The 23738-nt window shown below is 37.6% G+C and overlaps 2 protein-coding genes across 16 annotated transcripts in view; both read right to left on the bottom strand.

Moving 5' to 3' along the window:
* Positions 1–3094, bottom strand: part of LOC141397988 (ubiquitin-conjugating enzyme E2 Q2) — a 33122-nt gene extending 30028 nt beyond the window's left edge. For 2 of the 15 annotated variants that reach the window (XR_012411579.1, XR_012411581.1), the window contains exons 1-2: positions 2954–3084; positions 1190–1523 (exon numbers count right to left, since the gene is read on the bottom strand). Coding sequence is in view for 12 of the 15 variants with exons in the window: in XM_073975056.1 (XP_073831157.1) it covers positions 1190–1351 (162 nt within the window). In the remaining 3 variants the exon portion in view is untranslated. Of the gene's footprint in view, positions 1–1189; positions 1524–1685; positions 2247–2302; positions 2843–2953 lie in introns of those variants that run through there. The other 13 variants (XR_012411580.1, XM_073975058.1, XM_073975052.1 and 10 more) reach the window with 11 other exon arrangements.
* A 7804-nt stretch (positions 3095–10898) lies between these two features.
* Positions 10899–23514, bottom strand: Grp170 (hypoxia up-regulated Grp170 co-chaperone protein). The gene is made up of 3 exons (XM_073975051.1): positions 23244–23514; positions 22551–22950; positions 10899–14352 (listed from the first exon to the last, which is right to left on the bottom strand). The coding sequence occupies exons 2-3, from the start codon at positions 22898–22900 to the stop codon at positions 11826–11828; spliced, it is 2877 nt and encodes a 958-aa protein (XP_073831152.1). The 5' UTR covers positions 22901–22950; positions 23244–23514; the 3' UTR covers positions 10899–11825.
* Between the last annotated feature and the right edge of the window lie 224 nt (positions 23515–23738).

The raw sequence follows: 23738 nt of genomic DNA, 5'->3' as shown, positions 1-23738 counted from the left end.
GACGAAGGGCGGCGGAACCACTTCTAGGTTAGTAAAAAAATCGCCGGGATATGTATTTTTTATTTTCCATGGTACCTATGTATGTATACACTGACTACAGGAGTGTATTATTTCCTTTGATCAGAAAATCCTGCAAATAAATCCGAGTTGAACCCGATTCTAACGATAGAAATGTTTTTGAAATACCTACAGAACAAGTGGTCAAACAATGGGTCTACTTTTACTGGTTCAGAAGACTCCCAATAGCCGAAAAGGGTCCTTAATATGGAATTGGGAACAAGTCCAGTTTAGACCCGGTCCCTGCTCTTGATGATATATATGCAACAGAAAGCCTTTGGGGTTCTGAGTATAACGCCTTCAATGTTCCGCATACACCAATGACATTTCCCATATAAAGAACGAGTCGAGTTTAAGGCCCGGTCCTGATCTTGATGATATATATACCAGAGATCGCCCTTGAGGGCGATTTTGTCTTGCACAAGTCCATACTTCACGAGACGTGGGCCTTCAAAGTTCCACAAATACCAATGGCTTTTCTCATATTTTTACAGCCGAGCAATGCAATATGTGTATATGTAAAAGCCCTGATAAATTTCCTTTCAAATTTAAAAGTTTAAATGGGTGGAATGTTTTTCCAACACCCTCCAGAGCTTTATAATAACACCTGTAAAAATATGAGAAATAGGTATCATTGATATTTAAAGAACTTTAAGCATAGTACACACGGTCCAACAAAACTGACAGTCAACGTACTTTTACGGCAATTTTCTGGCAAATAAAAACTTTTTGTTAGCTAAAAATGATTGAAATATAACATTTAAGGTATAATTTGGTGATTAGGAAAGTAATTATTCAGCTAGACTTTGATATTAACGAAATAGACCTCGATGACTGTCAGTTTTGTTGGACCGTGTGTACTATGCTTTAAAGGCCCATATCTCACGAAGTATGGACTTGTGTAAGAAAAAATGTATATAGTTATACTTAGGAGCCCAAGGGTTATATATATCAAGATCTGGGACCGGGCCCTAAACTCGTCTTAAGCCAAAAAATATAAGCTAGAATTAAGTAAGACCGGCTTTAGATTATTTTTAATCCATTGCTGCTTTCAGATCTGTCTAAGCCTGAAGTTACTATACATTGGTATCAATAACTGAAATCAATAAAAAACAAGTGTTTCAAAACTTACCGTGATATTAGCATGAATGTCATAACGTTTGCCACTCTTTCCAATGAAACGACATGTTAACTCATCAACACTGGAGTTAAGTATTTGAAAACGTTCGTGGTTCTTTGTAAAGATCTTTTCCAATGTTTTTATTTCCAATTTTAGGGTATTGAGACACGCCATTGTGTTTTAGGCAACGACGATAATACTGCTGCTGCTCTGCACTACCAAAAATCGCACGCGCGATTTTACGCACTGAATAATTAAAGGCGCGCGCGTGTTGTCACCTCTTTTTTGTTTTTCTTTCGTCGTTACGACACAACAATTAAATTAGGAGGAGGATTGTTACCGAAGCCTAGATTCACAATATAAAGAAAATAAATTAAAAATCTCTGTTACACGTTTTTTCCTCATATGAAGACTTTATGCAAGCCTACGAATGTTGTTTAAACATCGTTTAGATTACGTTAGGTAGTGGGATAACAAAATTCATGGACTATTTTTTAGCTTTCTTTACAATTTTTTGTCTTCATATTCCATTATTATAACTTTGTCACACACAAAGGCGCGCTACAAAGTTCCATGTTCCATCATTTCACTTCTTTTTATTTTCTTTTTTACGAAATTGTTCTTTGTTGCGGGCAATATTTTTTTGTTGTGACTTGGTTTACTTTGAACGTTGTCGAGTCGGTCGAGAGTTTGGTTTTCATTTGCACTTTGTTTTCTTAAGTTGATTTGTTGTTATTGTTTTTCTTTTCTCTGTTCAATCATGTCTGTGTATTGCGATTTACTGTTAAACGCGTAGGTCTTGTCATTTTGTTGTTGCGTGGTGGGGATGGATGATGATGAAGTTAGTTGACGATAATGATGTCTCTGGTTTTGAAGCTGCGTTGCGCAGCTGCTGCGTGTATCCAAAATGATTCCTTGTCTTTTTGCACTAAAGTGAATACAACAACATGGAGACTTTAACTTGTTATTGTTTAAATTGTCACACAAAACAGATTGCCAACAAAAGCTTAGTTGGCTTTTTGCACTGCAGTCTTATCGGGTTTTGCTCAAAGAAGAAAAGGTGAGTCGTTATTTGGACACGCCACAGCAGCACACAAACACACCCTCATCAACCATAAACTTTACTTTTTGGGTCGCCCTCGTCACATTCGATGGAAATTTGTATGTCGTCTTCCTTTGCAATCGATCTTCCCGTTAAAGAAACTGAGAGGGCAATGAGGAAGAGGTACGCTACCTGCGTCACGTCGTCAAATAAATTGTACTTCGTTAAAATTTATTAAGCTTGAATTTGTTGTATTTAGTTTTTTTGCAACACTTTAGTTGGGGATAGAATAGGGGGAAAAAAGTATTGCCAACCACGAAATGGGGATTTACTTTTCCGATTTTCTACGGTAAAAATATTTTATGAAATAATAAAAATCGCAATGCGTCTACCAAAAGAAATAACAACAACAAAATCACACTATAACAACGAATGACGATAACGAATACGACACAGCAAAAACAACAAAAATAACATCCATGTACTCCACCATCAACAACAATAAAAGTACCAAGAAATCAACGAAACCGACGTTCGTACACGCACACAAACAAAGAAATCTGCAGCCACAGTCTGAGTGGCGAACAAGTTTTTTGCCAATAGAAAAGTTTTTTATTTGCAAAAAGTTCGACAGTATTTCACCAAAAATTGTAATCCTATTGCAAATATTTTCATTTAGATGTTAACAATTTCGCGTGCACTATAATTATTTTATGATTTTCTTAACTTTTTACCTAAATTTTATTATTATTTCTTAGCTTTTTTGTAATTTAATAAAATCCGATGCTGCGATAATAAAGGAAAGTGACAGAATATGAAGCCGAATCTATGGTACTCAACGGCGATGACTATACAATAGTGTAACATTGCCAACCATTTGTATTTTCGCAAGTTTGATGTAGTTGGGTGGTTCACATGATCCAATCAGATGTTGTCATCGATAAACGATTATCTAAAATCTAATTAAAGCGTGGTACACACGATCAGTTTTGACAGACAGCTCTGCTCAAATAACCGGTTGCTTGTCAGTGTGGCCGTTTATTTTCGTCATTCGTCAGTCATGGTTTAATAAGAAACCTCATTTTACAATTCAAAAAACAATTTTTGTTCAGTTTCAGAACCTTCAAGAAGCTACTATTTTTTACTACGATAACATTTTTTTCCTTTATGAGGGCCAAGCCTATAGCTCTGCGTGTTGCGTGTACGTTCAAAAATCGGAAAAATAGTAAAAATTAGTCCGTGTTTAGACACACAAATTTCTCGGGAAAGTAAATTCAGTTTTTTTGCAATAGGGGGAAGGAAAGAGTATTGAGGAGCTCTTTCCTCTCCGCTCTCTCCCAAAAAATTACTTTCCCGAGAAATTTGTGTGTCTAAACACAGACTTATGGGTACTTTACACGGTATGTTTTTTACATATGAGTTGTCACTTCTCCCATACAAATTGTATATGCAAAGTGACATCTCATATTTAAAAAACATATCGTGTAAAGTACCCATTAGTAGAATTTTGCAGTACTGGAACAGAACGTTTGTAGCATGGCAGAACTACCAGGTAGTGGTATCACACCAGCTGATCGAATATAAAAAATATAAAAAATTTTTTTTTTTGTAATTTCCGCAACAACATAAAGAAAGTTTTGACATAACATATTCAAAATTTTACGATGCCACTACCTGGGTAATTGTGCCATGGTTTGTAGGCTGAAAAGTTGTCTTTAAAGTGGGGTACACACGGTCAGTTTTGCTCATAAAATCGGTTGCTTGCCAGTGTGGCCTTAACCCTGCGTTTACAAATGCCAGTATTGGCAAGACAATAGCAAAAATGCAAACCTTTTTCACAAATACATTTACAAATTTTTAAATATGAATAGAGAAAAGTGTGAATGTATTGGTGAAAATGGTTTGTAACTTTGCTATTGTCTTGCCAATACTGTCTGTGTGTAAACGCCTAGTTAGCTGGGTACACATTGTCAGTTTTGAATGTCCATATTTCGCAATTATCGATAACTATCAAACCGTCCAGCAACCACAAAACATTTTGCGGTTGCATGAGCTTCGTTCCCGTACTTTTTTTTAATGATAAAAGTGTCAAAAGATCAAACTGTCGAAAATGAGTTCCACATACACATTTTTCCAAAATGTACGGGAACGGAAAAATGGAAGAAACGTCAAAAAAACTGGAACAAATGTCAATGTCGGCGAATCAACCAATCAGAAGCCGGCAAACATGTTGCACATTTTTGCTCACCCAAATTTGTCGTGTAAAAAGTTTCTAAAGAGAAAGCTATTCAGCGCCATTTTTGTTCAAAGAGAAGTGAACATTTTGCAACTTTTTTGGTGTATGGGAACGCATTTCGTTCAAAATGTGTTAAATGTGTAAAAACTTTTTAGTTATGGAACGAAGCTATTATGAATGACAAAAATGAACGGCCACACTAGCAAGCAACAACAAAGCTGTCATTCAAAACTTTTTTCATTTTTGTCAGTCATCAGGCATCCACAAAATATTTTGTGGTTGCTGGACAGTTTGACATTTATCGAAACATTTCCGAAAAATCGACAGTCAAAACTGATCGTGTGTACCCCGCTTAAGATGGCATACAAAAATATCCCGTTTACAGTACCGTTACACTAAAGCGGGGAACACACGATCAGTTTTGACTGTCGATTTTTCGGAAATATCGATAAATGTCAAACAGTCCAGCAACCACAAAATATTTTGTGGTTGCCTGATGACTGACAAAAGTGAACGGCCACAATGGCAAGCAACCGATTTTTTGAGCAAAACTGACAGTCAAAACTGATCCTGTGTACCCCAGTTAATATTTTACCGGAAAACTAAAAATGGACACTTTTAGAAAGAGCATTAAAAATGATGCACCATAATAATCGATTAATAATTTTCAAAATTTTCGCTTTTTATGTCATTTTATTAATTCGTTTCTTATCATTTTCAGTAGTTTTTTATTGATTCCGACAGAAAGAATGATGTTGCTGACGTAATGAAATCTCATCTGGATTTGATTTGACGTTTAACCTATGGATTTGACTGTTGAAATCGAGTGGATTTCGTAAATGTAAACTTAGCATAATATTGGCATGATCGTAATTAGTCCCAATTTACATTAGGCGAGTTTCCTTGCGGCAATTGTCAGTTTTATGGAGAGAGAGGTGAGGCATATGGTAACCCTTTGCCTCTCAACACCCTCTCTCACCAACAAACTGACAATTGCCGCAAGGAAACTGCCCTAATGTAAATTGGGACTTAGTGTCCCTTTGTAGGCAATTTGGCTAAAAATTTCTAGTTTATGTCTTATGCCAGACTATGAAAATTTTCATTGAAAACGTTTTGACAATTTTTCTCCAAATTTTCATTGACGTCCATATGAACATTTTGTTACTTTCATTGCTTTGCATTGATTTGAGAGTTACGAATTTAAATACAAAGAATAATTTCAGATTACAGAACCTTGTGTACAGAGTTTCACACCTCTTGCCTATAAACTCATTTTCACGTACATGAAAATGTTCATAGTCTGGCATAAGACTTTGAAGTTATTTTCCAGCAACCAGGGGCTGGATTCTTGTTCTATGAAAAATTGAAATGAAAAATATTTCTTTTAAATTTTTTCATTTGACAGTTTTCTCCTTTACAAAAGTTTTCATTTCACATTTTCATAGAAAGTCCCAATTTACATTGGGCGAGTTTACTTGCGGCAATTGTCATTTTGTAGGAGAGAGAGGTGAGGCATATGGTAACCCTTTGACTCTCAGCACCCTCTCTCACCTACAAACTGACAATTGCCGCAAGTAAACTCGCCCAATGTAAATTGGGACAAACAGAATTGAGCCCCAGGCTTGCCCTATATCATGGTGGAATAAGAAGATGATACATCAATAACAATAATTATGCCATTTACCATACCCATCGTCAAATTTGTTCACAATAACGCATTACTGTGAATTGCTTGCTTACCTTTTGTATGTGATTTTATTCACAATAATGCATTTTGACAACTACACCATTTTCACATGTAATTCGAAGAATTTCAGTTGTAATTTCATTATTTCATTTGAAATTCGAAACATTTCACTTGTAATTTGAGAATTCCAATTGAATTTCGAATTATTTCATTTGTAATTTGAGAATTCCATTTGAAATTTGAATTATTTCATCTGTCTCTTGTGCCAGACACTGAAAATAACACATGAAAATATTTTAGCTTTTAGGAGAGAGCGGAGGTGAAGAAGCTCCCTTTCTCCCTTCTTACCCATAAACTCAAAACATTTTCATGAAAATTTTCATAGTCTGGCACAAGACTGTAATTTGAACTTTTTCATTTGTAAATCGAAGTTTTGCATTTGGAATTTCAAATGAAAAAATTTAAATTACAAATGGAAAAAATCGAATTACAAATGAAATTATTCGAGTCTATAACATTAGAGTCTATAAGCCGTTGGCTGGCCTCGAATAATTTCACAGTTAATGTAGGAAAATCGAAATCTATGCTATTTAAGCCTATGAGAAGTGCATCTCCAGATATTTACATATGCATGAACGGATCTAATATAGAACTTGTGGATAAAATGACGTGTTTAGGCTGTATTCTTGATGATAGACTTAACTTTTCCAACCATATTCAATTTCTTTATTCTGGTGTAGTATCCACCTTGCGCAAGTTGTACTGTAGCAATTTGTATTTGCCGCAATTTATTCGGAAACGTCTTGCATTTGCTTTGCTCATGTCTCGTGTGTCATATTGTATTGAGATAGTTTCTGGCACTTGCCAGGACAATCTAAGAAAGATTGAGAGGTTGTATAACATGATTTTGCGTTTTGTTTTTAAGTTAAAGCGTTATGATCATGTCTCCAGCTACTCACTGCATTTTTTGGGAGTTCCCTTTAACACATACGTTGAACAACGTTTATTGAAAATGTTTTATTCTATAGTCCACACTAATTGCCCTGAGTTGTTGCGCATCAAGTTCATTTTTTCACGTTCAAATCGCCAAAAACAACTTATATTTCCTCACTTTTCTTCCATGATTTTCGAGCGGTCGTTCATTGTAAGGGTAGCACGGATATGGAACCAACTTCCCGTGCTATTACGTACTTTCGCAATTCCTGTCCATATATTTGCAAGAAAATATGCTGAATTTGCCCTTAATCGAATTTAATTTGCTGTTTGATTAACAGTGTTACCAGAGTAGTTCTTATAATATAAGATAAAATTCATATAAGATAAAATTCATTGAATTTTTTATTACGTTGTAATAATCATTCTGATATTACTTATGCATTTGGGGAACCACTATTTATGCCTTTTGCATTGTTTTTAGGTTTATAATTAATTTTGTATTACGAATTTAATATTGTTATAGTAGTTGCTATTTAAATGGTTAAGTATATTGTAATGTAAATTATGTTGGCTATGTTTAGCTTATGCATTACTATGTATGAAATAAATGAAATGAAATGAAATGAATTACAAATGAAAAAATTCAAATTACAAATGAAATTCTCAAATTACAAATGAAATAATTCGAAATTCAATTGGAATTCTCAATTTACAAGTGAAATGTTTCGAATTACAACTGAAATTACATGTGACATTAAGGCCTGCGTACATAAGCTGCTTTGCCTGATTGCCTTGCTTACCTGCTTCATTTCTGACGTAATAAAAATAATAGAATAAAGACGAAATTTCGAACTGGGTTGCCATCAGTTGGAAATTGGGTCGGCCTTCTTTGTTCTTTTATTTTTTTATTGAAGCAGCAAAGCAAGGCAATCAGGCAAAGCAGCTTATGTACGCAGGCCTTTAGGTGTGTACGATAACCCAATAATTTGTACAAATTCGTACAAATTTTTGCTGAATGCAGTTCGATAACAAAATTATCCAGCAAAAGAGAGCGAGTTTGGAGAGATTTTTTGGGAGAGTTTTGTGACTGAGAACTTGCAAATTTTTGCTGGGAAAATTTATTTATTTATTTATTTATATAATTTACCTTATATAAATATAAGATAAATTGGGAGAATAGCATTAGCAACTTAGGCCATCAGCTATCCAAATTTAATTACAGAGTATTTTTGGTATAATGATTATAGTACATATTAAATGTGTATTTTACAATATGATATAAATTCAAAAACTGCATTAACATTTTCAACTGTAGGAGTTATAAGAATATCCATTCCTTTGTTGTGTAGTATTAGGTTGTGTTCTTGATGCAGAGACGGGCATTCAGAAAGGATGTGACGGAAATCACTCTATTGTGGACCGGGACAAAAAAGGGTTTGAAAGCGTCAGTTTATTTATGGCCATATCACATCACATGCTTTTTCATATGTATATTGTCACTTTGGGTATACTAAAGACAACTTTTCAGCTTACAAAAAAAGTTATCGACGTTTACATTTTTTATTTCAAGTTGCATCATTTTCAGTGACAGTCACTGTAATTGCTTATAGGTACATATAACGTTTTAGACTTGGCCGGAGGGTTGTCTGCTCAATGTCCTCAAACAGCGTGGAATGCTTGATAGTATCAAAGGCTTTTGATAAGTCGAGCGTCGCCAACACTGCTATCGACCGTTTGTTCTGGTTGAGTACTCGACAAATATGTTTAGAGATGGCATGCTGCTTGCGAAACCTATGCTTATGCTCAGCAACTGGACAGCTATTTCTGACGCCGGGGAGGACTAAAGGCCTGGGGACATAAGCTACCTCGCCTGGTGGTTGCCTTGCTTTCCTACTTCATTTCTGACATAATAAAATGGCCTGTTCGCGTACTTTATAAAGTGGTAAAAATTGTAAAAGTCGTAAAGGATTTTCATATAAATTTTGTGTACGGGAACGCAAAATGTGTAATACCCCGTTTATATATAACCGGATTTAAAGAACCGATTGGGTTTTAAGTGTCAATTCCATTGCTTATATTTCAAACAAATCCTTATAAAGAAGGTTAACCCTGCAAAAAGCTCTAATACTATGTTTACATTTACGAAATCCACTCGATTTCAACTGCCAATTCCATTGCTCAAACGTCAAATGAAATCCAATCGATTTCAGATGAGTTTTCATTTGACGTATACACAAAGGAATTGACAGATGAAATCGAGTGGATTTCGTAAATGTAAACATAGTCTAATATAAACAGCATATAAAAGTGGTAAAAATTTTAAAAACTTTTTAGTTCAGGAACAGAGCTAAAATAAAAGAATAAAGAAGGCCGAGCAAATTTCGGACTGGGTTGCCCTTTTCTTTTTATACCCTACGCATTGTGCATTACTTTGTAACATGCAAAAGGAAACGAGATAGACCCATAGTTCCTTTTAGGGATATACATATGGTCTGTTCCAGTACTGCAAGAATCTACTAATTTTTACTATTTTTTTCGATAACATAAAGGAAAAAATGTTATCGTAGTAAAAAGTAGTAGCTTCTTGCAGGTTCTGGAACAGAGCAATAGAATCACTTTCTGAATCGATTTACGCATGTCCGTCTGTCTGTCCGTCTGTCCATGTATTTTTGTAAACAAAGTACAGGTCGCATTTATTATCCGATTCGCATGAAAATTGGGGAAGATAGCCTTTTTGGCCAAAGGACGAACGCTATTTTGGTAAAAATCGGTTCAGATTTGGCTATAGCCCCCATATATATCTTCGCCCGATTTAAGGCATTTGGTGCACGAAACACGCTATATACATATGTCCGATTTTAATGAAATTTGGAATGTGCGACGGAATTTAGTCTAGAAATAAGTGTGCCAAATTATATAGAAATCGGTTCAGATTTGGATATAGCCCCCATATATTTTCGCCCGATTTAAGGAATTTGGTGCACGAAACACGCTATATATGTCCGATTTCAATTAAATTTAGAATGTGCAACGGTATTTAGTCTAGAAATAAGTGTGCCAAATGATATAGAAAACGGTTCAAATTTGGCTATAGCTCCTATATATATTCTCGGCCGATTTTAGGTATTTGATGCACAAAACGCGCTATATATGTCCGATTTCAATGAAATTTGGAATGTGCGACGGAATTTAGTCTAGAAATAAGTGTGCCAAATTATATAGAAATCGGTTCATATTTGGATATAGCCCCCATATATATTTTCGCCCGATTTAAGGCATTTGGTGCACGAAACACGCTATGTATGACCGATTTCAATTAAATTTGGAATGTGCGATGGTATTTAGTCTAGAAATAAGTGTGCCGTATTATATAGAAATCGGTTCAAATTTGGATATAGCTCCCATATATATTCTCGGCCGATTTTAGGTATTTGATGCACGACACCCTTAATATAAGACCGATTTCAATAAAATTTGGAATGTTTGCCGGGATTTGGCCTAGAAATAAGTGTGCCAAATTATATCGAAATCGGTTCAGATTTGGATATAGCTCTCATATATATTTTAAGCAGATTTGAGGTATTTGATGCACGAAACACGCTATATATGTCCCATTTTGATGAAATTTGAACTATTGGTCTACAAATAAATGTGAAAAATTATATCGAAATCTGTTCTGATTTGGATTTAGCTCCCATATATATTTTACATATTCACAGTGGTGTAGGGTATTATGCAGTCGGCCCCGCCCGACATTGATCCTTTCCTTACTGGTTTCAATTAAAAACATTTCTGAAGAAAAAAGAAAAAGACACTTATATTTGTTTTTGTCTAATGTACTGATATTTATTTGTGTTTTTTGTTTTCTATTAATTTATGTGTATTTTTGTTTTAACTAATCAATTAACTTATAATAAATAGAAAAGAAATCTGTCTAAATAAATGTTAAATTACTTTATTACAACTTGTTAAGGATAGATGAAAAACGATGGAGGGGGTATTTTTGAATGGAGGTCCATTTGATCAAAAGACTTTAAGGGCATAAAAAGGGCTTTGGACTTCAAAATATACAAACTGTTCTATACGAATTATCATTACATGGATTGGAATTATTTATTCAAAAGTGTTTAAAGACCTCCAATTGAACGTGTAAAATAAGAGTGTTAGTGATAGAGTGCGAAAAGTTCTGTGATGACGGAATGGTTTTTTATTCTTTTTGTAATTGTTGGTGAGTTTCATTCCAAATACAAAAGATCAATGTTTAGATTTGTTTTAATTACAAAAGTAAGAACTTAAATCATAAGACACAAAATATTGGTTACCACTTCCTTAATACCTTTGTTTGTTGCCGTTGTTTTGCGCTTGAAGAGGTTAAATAGCGAAGAGAACAAGTAGTTTTGTTGCTTAGATAAATACCAAATGATGTATGAAGTTAATAATTGTTTGCCAGAAACATAATATAAAAATTTATAACAATTTTTTTTATAAATTCCATCATAGTAGCCTTTGTTTCATCTTCTAATCATTTGGTCTAAATGTCTTTGTTTTGCAGTAATTGGCCTCTTTACTTACTTCCAAGAGATTCGAATAGTAATTTCATTTATTTCTGCAATCGCATTACTATCCGTACTTCTTGAAATAAGCCTAAATTGTTTTTGTTTAATATATGTATGTAAGTTTTTAAATACCACAGTCTTTCAATTGTTTAATTAATTATTTGTTTGTTATTAAAATTCGTTTTTCCTATTTAAAGATCTGATCGTGGAGTGTGATCTTCTGTGGGTGTTGCTACTACGGGAACTTCTTCCTTATCGCCTGTTTTTTCTTCTCCTTCGGATTTCTTTTCTGTTACGGGGATTTCTACTTGTTCCTCTTTGTTGGAGTCCTCTGTTTGTTCAGTGACTTTTTCCGTTTCATTGGCATCATCACCACTGCTGCTTCCTTCTTCTTTGTCTTCTTCTTCAGATTTCTTTTCATCATCTTTCTTGTCCTTCTTTTTATCCTTCTTGCTTGGTTTTGCCTTAGGTTTCCATAAATTAATTTTGGTTACCAAATATTTAACTTCACGATCCAAGGTGGACATTTTGTTGGTAATATCCTTTACGGTAAGGCGCACATTTTCATAACGTTTCAACTTATCTTGGGCCTTTACTTCGGTCTTTTGCCATTCAATTGTGTCGCCAATAACTTTGGAGAGTGTTTCAATTTCAACTTGGGTGAAAACATCCTTCTCGGGATTTGTCTCCTTGGTCAAATTTTTGGCACTATTGAGGAAACCTTCAGCACCCTCTATCATTTTTGACAAAGCTTTAAGAGCTTCGGGGCGTTCCTCATGTTCCCAATGGCGACCCATGAAGACATCCGTCAACTTTTTCAAAGCCTTAAGTTTATTTTCATACATTTCAGGTGTGGGATTTTCAATGTCTTCGTAAAGCCAGTCTGAAGCAGCGGAGCACTCAGCCAAAATCTTTTCCTTTTCTTCTTTGGTGGCACATGAGGCATATTCATCTTCTTCCAACTTTTGTTGTATATCAATAATGTGAGACTCCAAGGCATTGAAGGATGATTCTAATTGGTTTCTGAGATTTTCAGCCTTGTTGATGGAGTGGAGTTTTTCGGCAGCTTTTTCATAAGACTTACCACTTAAGGGTTGGGTAAATTCTACAGTTAAGCTATGGGTAACTGGTTCCTTGACAGTTACAATTTTAATGGTCTCATTCTTTTTGGGTGTCTCAGTTTCGCCAGTCTTGGTTTCGTTCTTTTCAGCATCTTTGTTCTTATCATCCTTGGCACTAGCTGCTTCTTCACCTTCATTGGCATTTCCACTGCCTTCTTGGGCGGTTTCTTCCTTCTTGTCTCCCTCCTTATCTTTGGAGAACAGCTTACTAATTGTACTACCCAATTTAGCCAAGGTACCTTCATCATCTTCTTCAGTTTCCACCTTTTGTTTTTCATAGACATATTCTACTCCGGTGCAACGGAACAAACCGGAATCATCCAATGTGAAGAAGGCCTTAATACCCTTGGTATCAACAGATTCGTTTTTGGTTTTCTCAAGCAATTCCTTGATTTTTTGCAACTCAACACGAGAAATCTTCAAGCTGCCCACATAGGATTGTTCCTCAGCACTCAAATGATTCAATTCTCCATAATGAACATAGAAATCAAAGTCTTCGGTGTGTTTGTTAAAGGTTATGACCTTTTTTTGGGGATAAGAATTCATGAGGCCAAACAAAACGCGCTTAACTTGTCTAACTTCGGCACCCTCTCCAGGATCACGCTCAAAGGTAACTTGAATTGGATAGAGTACAGCATCTTTGACAATGAATTTTTTTACCTTGAAACCAGTAGCCAAATCTGCAGCCTTGTATACAGCACCAATAGCAGCAGCTTCATCGGCATTCAAACTCTTGCCCAATTCTTGTTTAATGTATTGTTTCAATGTTTCCTGGACTTTTGGTACACGGGTGCCACCTCCAAACACTATCACTTGGGAAATAACATCTAAACTTAAACCAGATGTAGATAAAGCCTGTTCCAAGGGCTTAATTACTCTAGGCCACATATCAGAGCAGATTTCTTCCAATTTCTCGCGTGTAACTTGCAACTTGAAGTCTTGATCTTCTATTAGATTTTCAATTTGGGCATAGTGGTCATTATTGGCTGACAAAACATTCTTCAAACGGCCAGCTTCCTTGAACAATTTCGCCAAAGCTTTGGGCGACTTGGTAACATCGGTGGTAGTTTTCTTCATGGCATTAAATTCAGCAGCCAAATAGTCACGTAATCTTAATTGAATTTCCAAACCACCCAAGGTACGATCATAGCCGACACCCAACACCTGAACAACTGGATGGGTTTCTTTCGTGTGCTTATCTTTGACCAATTGATAGCTTACCACCGCACTTGAGGTGTGACTGGCTCCCATATCATAGAATACATAATATTGGGCAGTTTCGTTGATACCCGATGGATGGAAAACACCATAATTGAGAGCTACGGCAGTATAATCGTTGATCAGTTGCAACACCTTCAAATTGGCCAATTGGGCAGACGTCAAGAGAGCCTCACGTTCAGCTTGACCAAAATATCCTGGTACAGTAATGACACATTCAGTTATGGGTTGATTTGTGGCTTCTTGGGCAAATTCTTTAGCCTTAACTAGAATTTGGGCAATCAATTCTTCGACAGAGAATTCTTCGGTATCACTTTTTTTGAAGATAACAGTATTGCGTTCAGGATCGGCAACAATGTTGTAGTAAGGGAAACGTTTTCTGCAAACAACAAAGAAAAGTAAAGGTTAAACAATTGTTACGAGAGAGGAACAAGTAAAAAAGTATCAGTCGGCTTTGCCGACAGAGATATACCCTCAGCCTGTGCAAATTGAAACACTTTTTTCACAAAAAACTTATGTATTTAGGGGGTTTCAAAATTTTGGTAGTATAAACCGACAAAAATGTTGATTAGGATTAAAGTTCAAAAATTTGCGGAAAAGGTACTTAAAGGAATGGACCGACATACACCATGGGGGTGCCATAGGGTGCTTTTACACCCTTCGGGCTGTTTTCTCAAAAAGTATGGACTTGCCCCTGAAACAAATTTTACCATCGTAATTGAGGCAGCGAATGTAAATTGCTTCAACAAAAATCAAAGTGATTCAATAGCATGTCTTAAAGTGAACTTATCCAAAATTTTATGTGGGAGGTATCCAAAATTTTGTGTGGAGTGGACAAAAATAGTCCATATTCGAACCTGATCTATATCTGGTAGATATTATGAGAATGTGTAAAGTATGGACCAAATTGGTCACTCCCATCAAGAATTATCGTGCGCACAATTTTTCCGAATATTTGTGAACTTTTGTGGGGGAGGTACCGGAAGGAGTGGACCGATATAATCCATCTTTGAACTTGAACTAAGTTTGGACAACGTATTACGAAAGCCAAATTTTGGACCGAATCGGCATTTCCGTTCGAGAATTATCTTGCGCTTCCACCATTACACACGGTGTCATAGGGTTTTTTGTAACTTTCAGGCTATTTTCTCAGGAAGTATGGACTTGCCCCTAATGAAGCTTACAGCGTCGTATAGAGGACATCGAATACAACTTGCGTAAACAAAAATCAAAGCGATTCGGTCCTAAACTGAACTTTTCCGAAATTTTGTGTGGGAGGTACCCGAAGGAGTGGACCGATTGAGTCCATATTCGAACCTCATCTATGTTTGGTAGATATTACACGATGTGCAAAGTATGGACCAAATCGGTTATTCCCTACAATAGTTATCGTGCGCACAAGTTTTGCGACAATTTTTGAACATTTGTGGGGGAGGTACCTGAAGGAGTGGACCTATATGGGCCATCTTCGAACTTAAATCGAATCTGGACAAAATAATTCGATACCCAAAAATTGAACCGAATCGATTGATCCGTTTCACAGTGGATCCACTTGTATGGAGAAAGTGACCAAAAATATTTAGAGTGTAAAAATCAAGCCAATGCGCCGGTTACAGGTTTTTGCTGCTGCGAAGAGTGTTTTAAGAAACCACGAGCGTAACATTCTCCCCCATTTCCCCTCTGGAGGGGGTATACGGTAATAATTGTTTTATGCTGTTAATACAAAATGACATGACTACAGGTCCCGATTATCTTATGATGCAAAAATGGGCTTTGGGGAAACAAAACAATCTCCAAAACAACCAAAAATACAGCGAATTAAAAAAATCAAAATTTTTTCTGAAAATTGGTAAAAATTTTTAACATAGATCTTATAGCGTTCTTCCTGGAAGGCACGTACCTCTAACATAAGACAAATTTGGAAGAAGATTTCATCATCATGCCACTGATACCAATTATGTTAATGTACGAGGCCAGATAACAAAGTTATACGCGAATATTTCCATAGAAACCCTATTCTAGGGCAGCTTTAGTCAGCGGCCCACCATTTATAGTCTGGCACTAGATGGCAGCTGATTTTAATACTGAATAATTTTAAGCCCATGAACTACTTTGGAAAATTATTCCCGAGGTGGGCACTGATGGGCATCATGACTAAAACTTTAGGTCAAATTTACATATATCATCGAATTGGCATTACAAATACACTAAGAAAATATGCAGCTAACTAGAATTCCACAACACGCTAAAAAACTATTTTTTAATGAAAATTAAGCTATTACCTCCTCCTTCAAAATCCACTATCATATTTTGCTATACGTATTAGTTTCGCGATATTTTGAATATATTTATTTGCACTTAAAATATAGGTTGCACTCACAACAAAAAATATTAGTCAAATGTTCCGATTTTGAAGCTTTTATTAAGAAGATCGCGTTCGAATGAAACAAAAATTAATATATTTTTAAAAAGGTCCATGTCATAGCTGTCAGAGTTGCCAGATGTTGTACCAAAATTTTGACATTCATTTCTTTATTTTTGGCCAATGGGTGGATCCACTGTGCGTTTGGGAGTTATCGTGCGCACCAGCCTGCCAGACAGACGGACGGACATTGCTAGATCTACTCAAAATTGTCTGAAACGGATATCGTACAAACATACTTGGGGTCTAAAACCATTATTTCGATGAGGCACATTTTTGGTCGTATCAAAGTGTAAATACCCTCTTTAGCCTAAAGGCTGAGGGTATAAAAAGGATTGATTTTATTAAGCCATACAATCCCATGTACATGCATTATATCTTGAATATTTGTATAGTCGAGTTTATCTATAACTTAGCATTTGGTAACCGATGAATTACTACGTTATGGAGAAAATTCGTTATATGGAGGTCAAATAATTCGTACATTTTTTAAAAAAAATGTACTATATACTAATACTTTCGAACCATAAATATTACATTTTCAAAAATTTTTGTATAGAGAACAAAAGACCACAAACCGTAGACAAATTACCAATGACCAAGATACCGCAGTCTAAGGGTTTAAAGATTATTTTGATCACAAACTCTGTATTCGGAATATTTTCTGAAGTAACACCAGAACACAAATCGTTAACTTCTTTAAGATTTTTCAAGAACAGATAATGTTGCAGATATCTTCATACTAAATAGACAGAGTAAATCCGGCTACCGAAGTCGACAAAGATGTCACCAGAGGTAAAACGAACAAATCAATTTTTTCGGTCGCCGATTTACGGCCATGTTCCTCGCATTAATTAGAATAGTTTTCCCAATATAGTTTAGCATAGGTTCCGTAAACAAATCCACAGTAAAATAATATCGAGTGCAAAGGCCGAATGCCTTCAGATACCCTCCACCTTTGTTCGAAATGTTTGTGGAATCAGAAATAATCAAATATAATAAATATTTTGGAGCTTCGCCGAAACTGTATAAATTCTACCTTACGGCATATACATAGATCTACCAATTATCATCACTGCTGCAGCCGCTCGCCATATCCCTGCTGGTCGAATACCCGAAGTAAGACCAAATTTCCCAGCAGAGGCGACGGGATTAGCAAATGAGCCTGATGAGCTTCGTCGTATCAACCCCAATGACCCCAGAGTCAGGGAGCTGACACCGGAAGTTAACAGGCTGGTCGTAGAGCATAAACGGAACAAATGGTTAAATCATCTGAAGAACTGCAACATGGAGCCGGTATAGGTGAATTGTGGGCAACGGTTAAGTCACTCTCGAACCCTCGAAGATAGGACCTCAGTCACGTTTGGCGACGTTACATTGACTGGCCCGAAGAGGTGCGCAAGTAATTTCAATCGACAGTTTGTCGAGCATCCCGAGATTGACAGGGCGAAGAGAAGAGTATTACGTCGCATCAGATCTCTTCCTGCCGAGGATGAGCCACCACAATTTACAATGGATGATGTTGCCAATGCCATCAGAAACGCTAAATCATCCAAAGCGTTGGGCCCTGATGGAATCTCCTTGGTAATGTTGAAGCAGCTGGATGAGCCGGGAGTCGAGTATCTCACCAAAGTCTTTGCTTCAGAAATAGTTCAGATGTGTCGGACATCAGACATTTGGTTTGCTGGGTAGCCACCCTCGTTGTTCCCGAAGTCTGGAAAATGGGCAGGGTGGTCCCACTACGGAAGTCAGGCAAGGATGCCAGCAAAAGTGAATCGTACAGACCTATTTCGCTTTTGTCGCCCGTAGCAAAGTCACTTGAGGCCTTGGTCCTCCCCAGTATCAGAAATAGCTATCAAGTTGCCGATCATCAGCATGGATTCCGTAAGCAGCACAGCACGACAACAGCGCTGCACGCCATTACCACATATATCTGTAAAGGACTCAACCAGAGACGGCCGTGCGATAGAACAGTGATGGTAGCGCTTGACTTATCAAAAGCCTTTGATACAGTCAGGCTGTTTGAGGACATTGAGCAGACAACCCTCCGGCCAAGCTTGAAACGTTGGATAGTCAACTATATGTGAGGACGCCAGTCGTACGTGGAATTCAGGAATAAGAAGTCCAAACCCCGTAGAGTGAAACAGGGAGTTCCCCAAGGTAGGATGATATCTCCGGAACTGTTTAACCTCTACCTCTCCTGTATTCCACCCCCTCCAGACGGCATTGAGATAGTGACGTATGCGGATGATTGCACGATCATGGCGTCGGGTACCTATCCTGATGACTTCTGTGAGAGACTGAACAACTATTTAACCGATCTTACCACCTTTTTTCATTCGAGGAATATGCAGATTTCCTCCACAAAATCTACAGTCACTATGTTCACCACATGGACAACGCATTTTGGAAGTGAGTTGAATGTCGTGGTCGACGGTAGCAGAATTCCGACCGCAAACTGCCCTAAAACTTTAGGGGTCACATTCGACACTACATTCACGTCGTGCGCTCACGCCACAGCTATCTGCGACAAGTTGGAAAGTAGGAACAAGGTCCTCAAGCCGGCAGCACTTGGGGTGCAGATAAAGAAACTTTGTTGGCCACATATAACTCGATAGGTCGGTCTGTGGTAAGCTATGCGGCTCCAGTCTGGTCCCCGAGATTGTGTGACACGAACTGGAAAAAGATTCAAACTTGCCAGAATGCCGCCCTGAGAACAGCGACAGGGTGCCTCCTCAAATCTTCAGTGGACCATCTACATGAGTAGGCAAAAATTCTTACTGTAAAGCAACACAATGAGATGCTTTCGTTGCAGTACCTGCTTGGATGTTATCGTGTGAGCCATCCCAATCACCATCTTGTGGGTAGGCCTGGCCCATTCAGGGAGATCAGGAAAGATATCTATGCTCTAGAGGGAGAGGTCCAACGATACAGGAGAGAACCCCTAGATCAACAAGCATATCAAGCAGGTTGAATAGCATTCACACGGACGCAGTTGCCAAGGCCTTAAGCAATTATAGTGTGAATAAAGTACTCGGAGTACATCCTCCATCTATCGCAGCTGAGGAGCGTCAGCTGCCACGACAAACCAGAGTAGTTTTGGCTCAACTACGCTCGGGATATTGCAGTCGCCTAAATTCTTATTGGGCGGAAATCGATCGCGCCGTGCAAGACATATGCCCAGTATGCGGCATGGGCCCGCACGACACAGAACACCTTTTTAACTGCCCCGCCAAACCTACCCCTCTAACTCCAGTGGATCTGTGTTACAACAACAACAACCAATTATGTCCTTTTGGTGTTTGGTTAGCCGGATAGGACGTTTCGAGCAATCATCTCTGTTGTAGCCGCTCGAAATATATCTTACTGGTCGAATACCCGGAGTAAGACTAAATTTCCCAGCAGAGGCGACGGCATTGGCAAATGAGCGTGAGGAGCATCGTCGGGCCAACCCCAGCTACCCCAGAGTCAGGGAGTTGACATTGGATGTTAACAGGTTGGTAGGGGAGCATAAGCAGAACACGTGGTTGAATCATCTGCAATTTGCAAGTCATCTGACGAGTTGCAACACTGGAACCGTTATAAGTGAATTCTGTGCAACGGTTAAGTCACTCTCGAAACCTGAAGAGAAGGAAGATAGCATCTCTGTCACGATACGCTTACTGATCCGAAGAGGTGTGCAAGTTATTTCAATCGATAGTTTGTCGTGCGTGCGTGGCATTATATCCCTTCGTGCAGAGTAAGAACCACCACAATTTACAATGTTTGATGTTGCAAATGCCATTATTAACGCTAAATCATCAAAAAGCGTTGGGCACTGATGGAATCTTAAACAGCTGGATGAACAGGTCGTTGAATATCCCACCATCGTGCCTGAAGTCTGTAAAATAGGCAGGGTGGTCCCGCTTCAAGCAAAGGTACAGACCGATTTCACTTTTGTCCCATGTAGCAACGTCCCTTGAGACTTTATTCCTTCCCAGAATCAGAAAAAGGTATCCAGTTGGCGACCATCAGCATGAGTTCCGACACGACAACAACTATGCCCGACTTATCAAAAGCCTTTGATACTTTCAAGCACTCAACGCTGTTTAAGAACACTGATCAAACTTCTCTCCGGCCAAGTTTGAGACAATTACATGGGTGGTCACTGATGTTATTAGCACCTTTTTCCACACTAGGAATAGGCAAATATCCGCAACTAAATCTAGGGCCAATCTGGGCCGCGGAGGTGAGCACTGAGTTGGAAGTCATGGTCGATGGTAGCAAAATACCTACCACTAACTATCCCAAGATCGTCAATCCGAACATGTCACAGCTGTCTGCTACAAGCTGAGATATTCATATGACCAATGTCCTCAAGTTTCTAGCCGGCAGCACTTTAGGTGCAGATAAAGGGACGTTGACCATATATAACGCCATATTTCGAACGTAATTGCAACCCAATAGAACAGTATTCGAACCTATCAGAATGCCAACCTGAGAACTGCAACAGTCGTCTGTGGACCATATACATGAGGAGACAACTATTTGTACAGTACAACAACACTATAGTATAATCTCGTTGACTTTCTTGCTTGGGTGTAACCTTGAGAGCCATCCAAATCACCATATCGTGGATAGGACCCCCAACCCAGACATGTTAGGAATGATCTTCATGATCTAGAAAGAGAGATCCAACGTTACAAGAGAGATCCGCTATATCAGCAAGACTATCAAGCAGGATTGAATAGCATTCACACAGATGTAGTCACAGACGCCATAAATAACTAACAACGGAGTTCATCCCTCATTTATCACAGCTGTGGAGGGTCAGCTGCCACAACAGGTTTGTTTCAAGTACGCTCGGGATGATGAAGTTGTCTAAATTCTTACAGCGCAAGGATTGATGACCTGGTGCAAACCATCATCTTGGGAAGAAGGACGACAGAACATCACGGCAATTGTGCCGATGAGCACGCATGTCATTTTAAGCGAGCACTTCATAAATGAGGGGCCCGAGGGCATGAGAAGGGTTAACTTTGCGGAAGATCTTTTCCGGTCGAGTAGCTACTACCACAGTTTATGTTAGATGATGCTGTAAATGCCATAACGATAACATTGGTAAAGCGGAAGAATCTGAGTGTGCCACGAGATAAGTATCAACTTGTCGATAGACCCACTAGCAGTGATCACGCTACTGAAGCCAAATGCGATATAACCAATTTCGAACACAACGGAATAGTGGGTGGATCATTTAAATCACTAGGGCTGACTTTTGTATCGTCATTTGCTTTGTGTTGTTTAAACTTCGTCAAAATATTTCATTTGTAGACTCATGCATTGTTCCTCGAAAATGCAAATAAATTCATCAGAAATAAAAATTATACACGTAGCTTCGCAGTTGTTAAGTACAGCCAAGAAACTGACGATACGGAGGTCAGCCTAGCTCTAGAATCTTTGAAAAAGGAATATAGAAACTTTGATAGGATCAACTGTTACTATCCTCCAGCCTCCAGCCGCCTGAGAAACATATTGAAAAACAAGAATGCCTTAGCCCTTGGTAAATATCGCCAATTTTTCCCACTAATAAATTAAAGTTGTTTTAATAAAACATTAAAACAACGACTGTGGGATTATCCTATTTGAAAATAACCTTCGTGAACATCGATCTTTTGTGAGATTAAAATATAAGTCGAAGACATGTATAGTGAAAAAGAAAGTTTCCTGAATTATTATGATATCGTCTGAACAACTATCCTCTACCTTTTTGATATTCCACAAGAATTTTGACGATGGTGCCCAGATTCCAACCAAAGGTAACGATAACAACAAAAGTAGAAACAAGATCTTCAAGATCAAAGCTACATTTCCCATGTGAGTTGGTGTGTTGACCAGCAATTTCTTATAAAGTCCTATTGTAGATATTTCGAAGGCTATAGCCACATACTTATCATAACGTGATGTGTTCTGAAAATTTTAAATCATATTGAATATTAAATATTTGCTTTCAACAATTCGAAACTAGTCTTAATAATCATTAGAATGGAGAAAAAATCTCTTCCTGGTTTAACATACAAGTTTTACTTGTTTCTCTCTATAAAAACGAGATTCTATACCCTTGACAATACATAACTCCCTTCCAAAACATATTCATCTTAATATTATACCTTACTCACCTATACAAATCGACAATGGGGTTATCAATTTGTTTTCCCAACAAATCCAACAGATAACTATAAGCCGATGCAGGGTCTTTGATACCATCGGTAACAGCATCTTCGCCAAATGAACGTACACCATTACGGAATGACAAGGTGACGGGAGTCTTACGTTTCGATTCGCGATTCAGGGCGATTTCCATGGGTACACCGGGTGAGACAATACCCACTTTCATCCATTCCGAACCCAAATCAACAGACATCACAGCAGCTGCTTGAACGCCACGTAGTTGAGTGGTGGCAACAAAGAGGAGACAGGCAATTACAGCCATTGACGACCAACATGACGTGGTCTTTTTTTGCATCATGTTTTTCGAAGATAGTATTTTCGTCACACACACAGCTACTTCACCGATTCCTGTAATTTTTATAGTACAAAATTAATTCATTAATTCAAAAACGGATTTCAAATCACAAATTTTATTTCATTGAGATGTTAGGTTATTTTGCTTGCCGGGACAAAAAAACTTTCTCTTCCTTCTCTTCTTCAATATGCTTCTTTTTTGAAATATTTTGTCGTTTGTGCGAGAGGTGGTTTTATTACACACAATTTCTGTTTATTTTCTTACACGGCACACAATTTGTGATTTTTGAGATAAAACTTTAAGTTTTTGTTTTTCTGGGGGAGTTTTTCTGCGATTCTGTTATTACCTTTGAATTGTTTTCAAGTTTCTAGAATCCAGGTACGAAAAATATCGTGCCTTTTCTGCTTGCCAACAATTCAACTGACGTGTCCTCGGTCGGCAATTTTGATGGTGCCTTATGTGCTGACATTCGTGTTTTGTTTTTGTTTATATTATTGTTTTCTTCATTTCTTTATGTTATTGTTATTCTTTGTCATTCACAGTGAATGATTTGACTTTTACTGTTTTAAGACCGTTAAAAATGTATGGTTTTCAAAAATTCTTTATTTGCAACACTCAACGAATTTGGAATATGAAATTGTGGAGGGGTTTAGAGCAGTATCGGGCACCCTCACATGTAAAACCTGATTGTATTGCGTTCAATAATAACCGAACGAAGGCACACAAAAGTAACCACAACCTTCAAAATACTGAAAATCGGGAGGTACCGTTCTATGGGGGCTATATGAAGGCGTGGATCTATACCGACAAATTTCAGGGAGAAAGTTTTATACCCCCAACG

This window comes from Musca autumnalis, unplaced genomic scaffold, assembly GCF_047663935.1.
Source record: "Musca autumnalis isolate F117 unplaced genomic scaffold, ASM4766393v1 scaffold_3, whole genome shotgun sequence".
NCBI classification, from domain to species: Eukaryota; Metazoa; Arthropoda; class Insecta; order Diptera; family Muscidae; genus Musca; species Musca autumnalis.
The sequence above is the reverse complement of the archived record's forward strand: the minus strand, read 5'-3'. Positions and strand labels throughout refer to the sequence as shown.

Excerpts from the sequence above, each read along its gene's own strand:
- Grp170 (XM_073975051.1), bottom strand. The coding sequence starts at position 22,900 with ATGATGCAAAAAAAGACCACGTCATGTTGGTCGTCAATGGCTGTAATT. Across the intron at positions 14,353-22,550 it reads CCCATTGTCGATTTGTATAG|AAAACGTTTCCCTTACTACA; the intron begins GTGAGTAAGGTA and ends TGTTGTTTGCAG.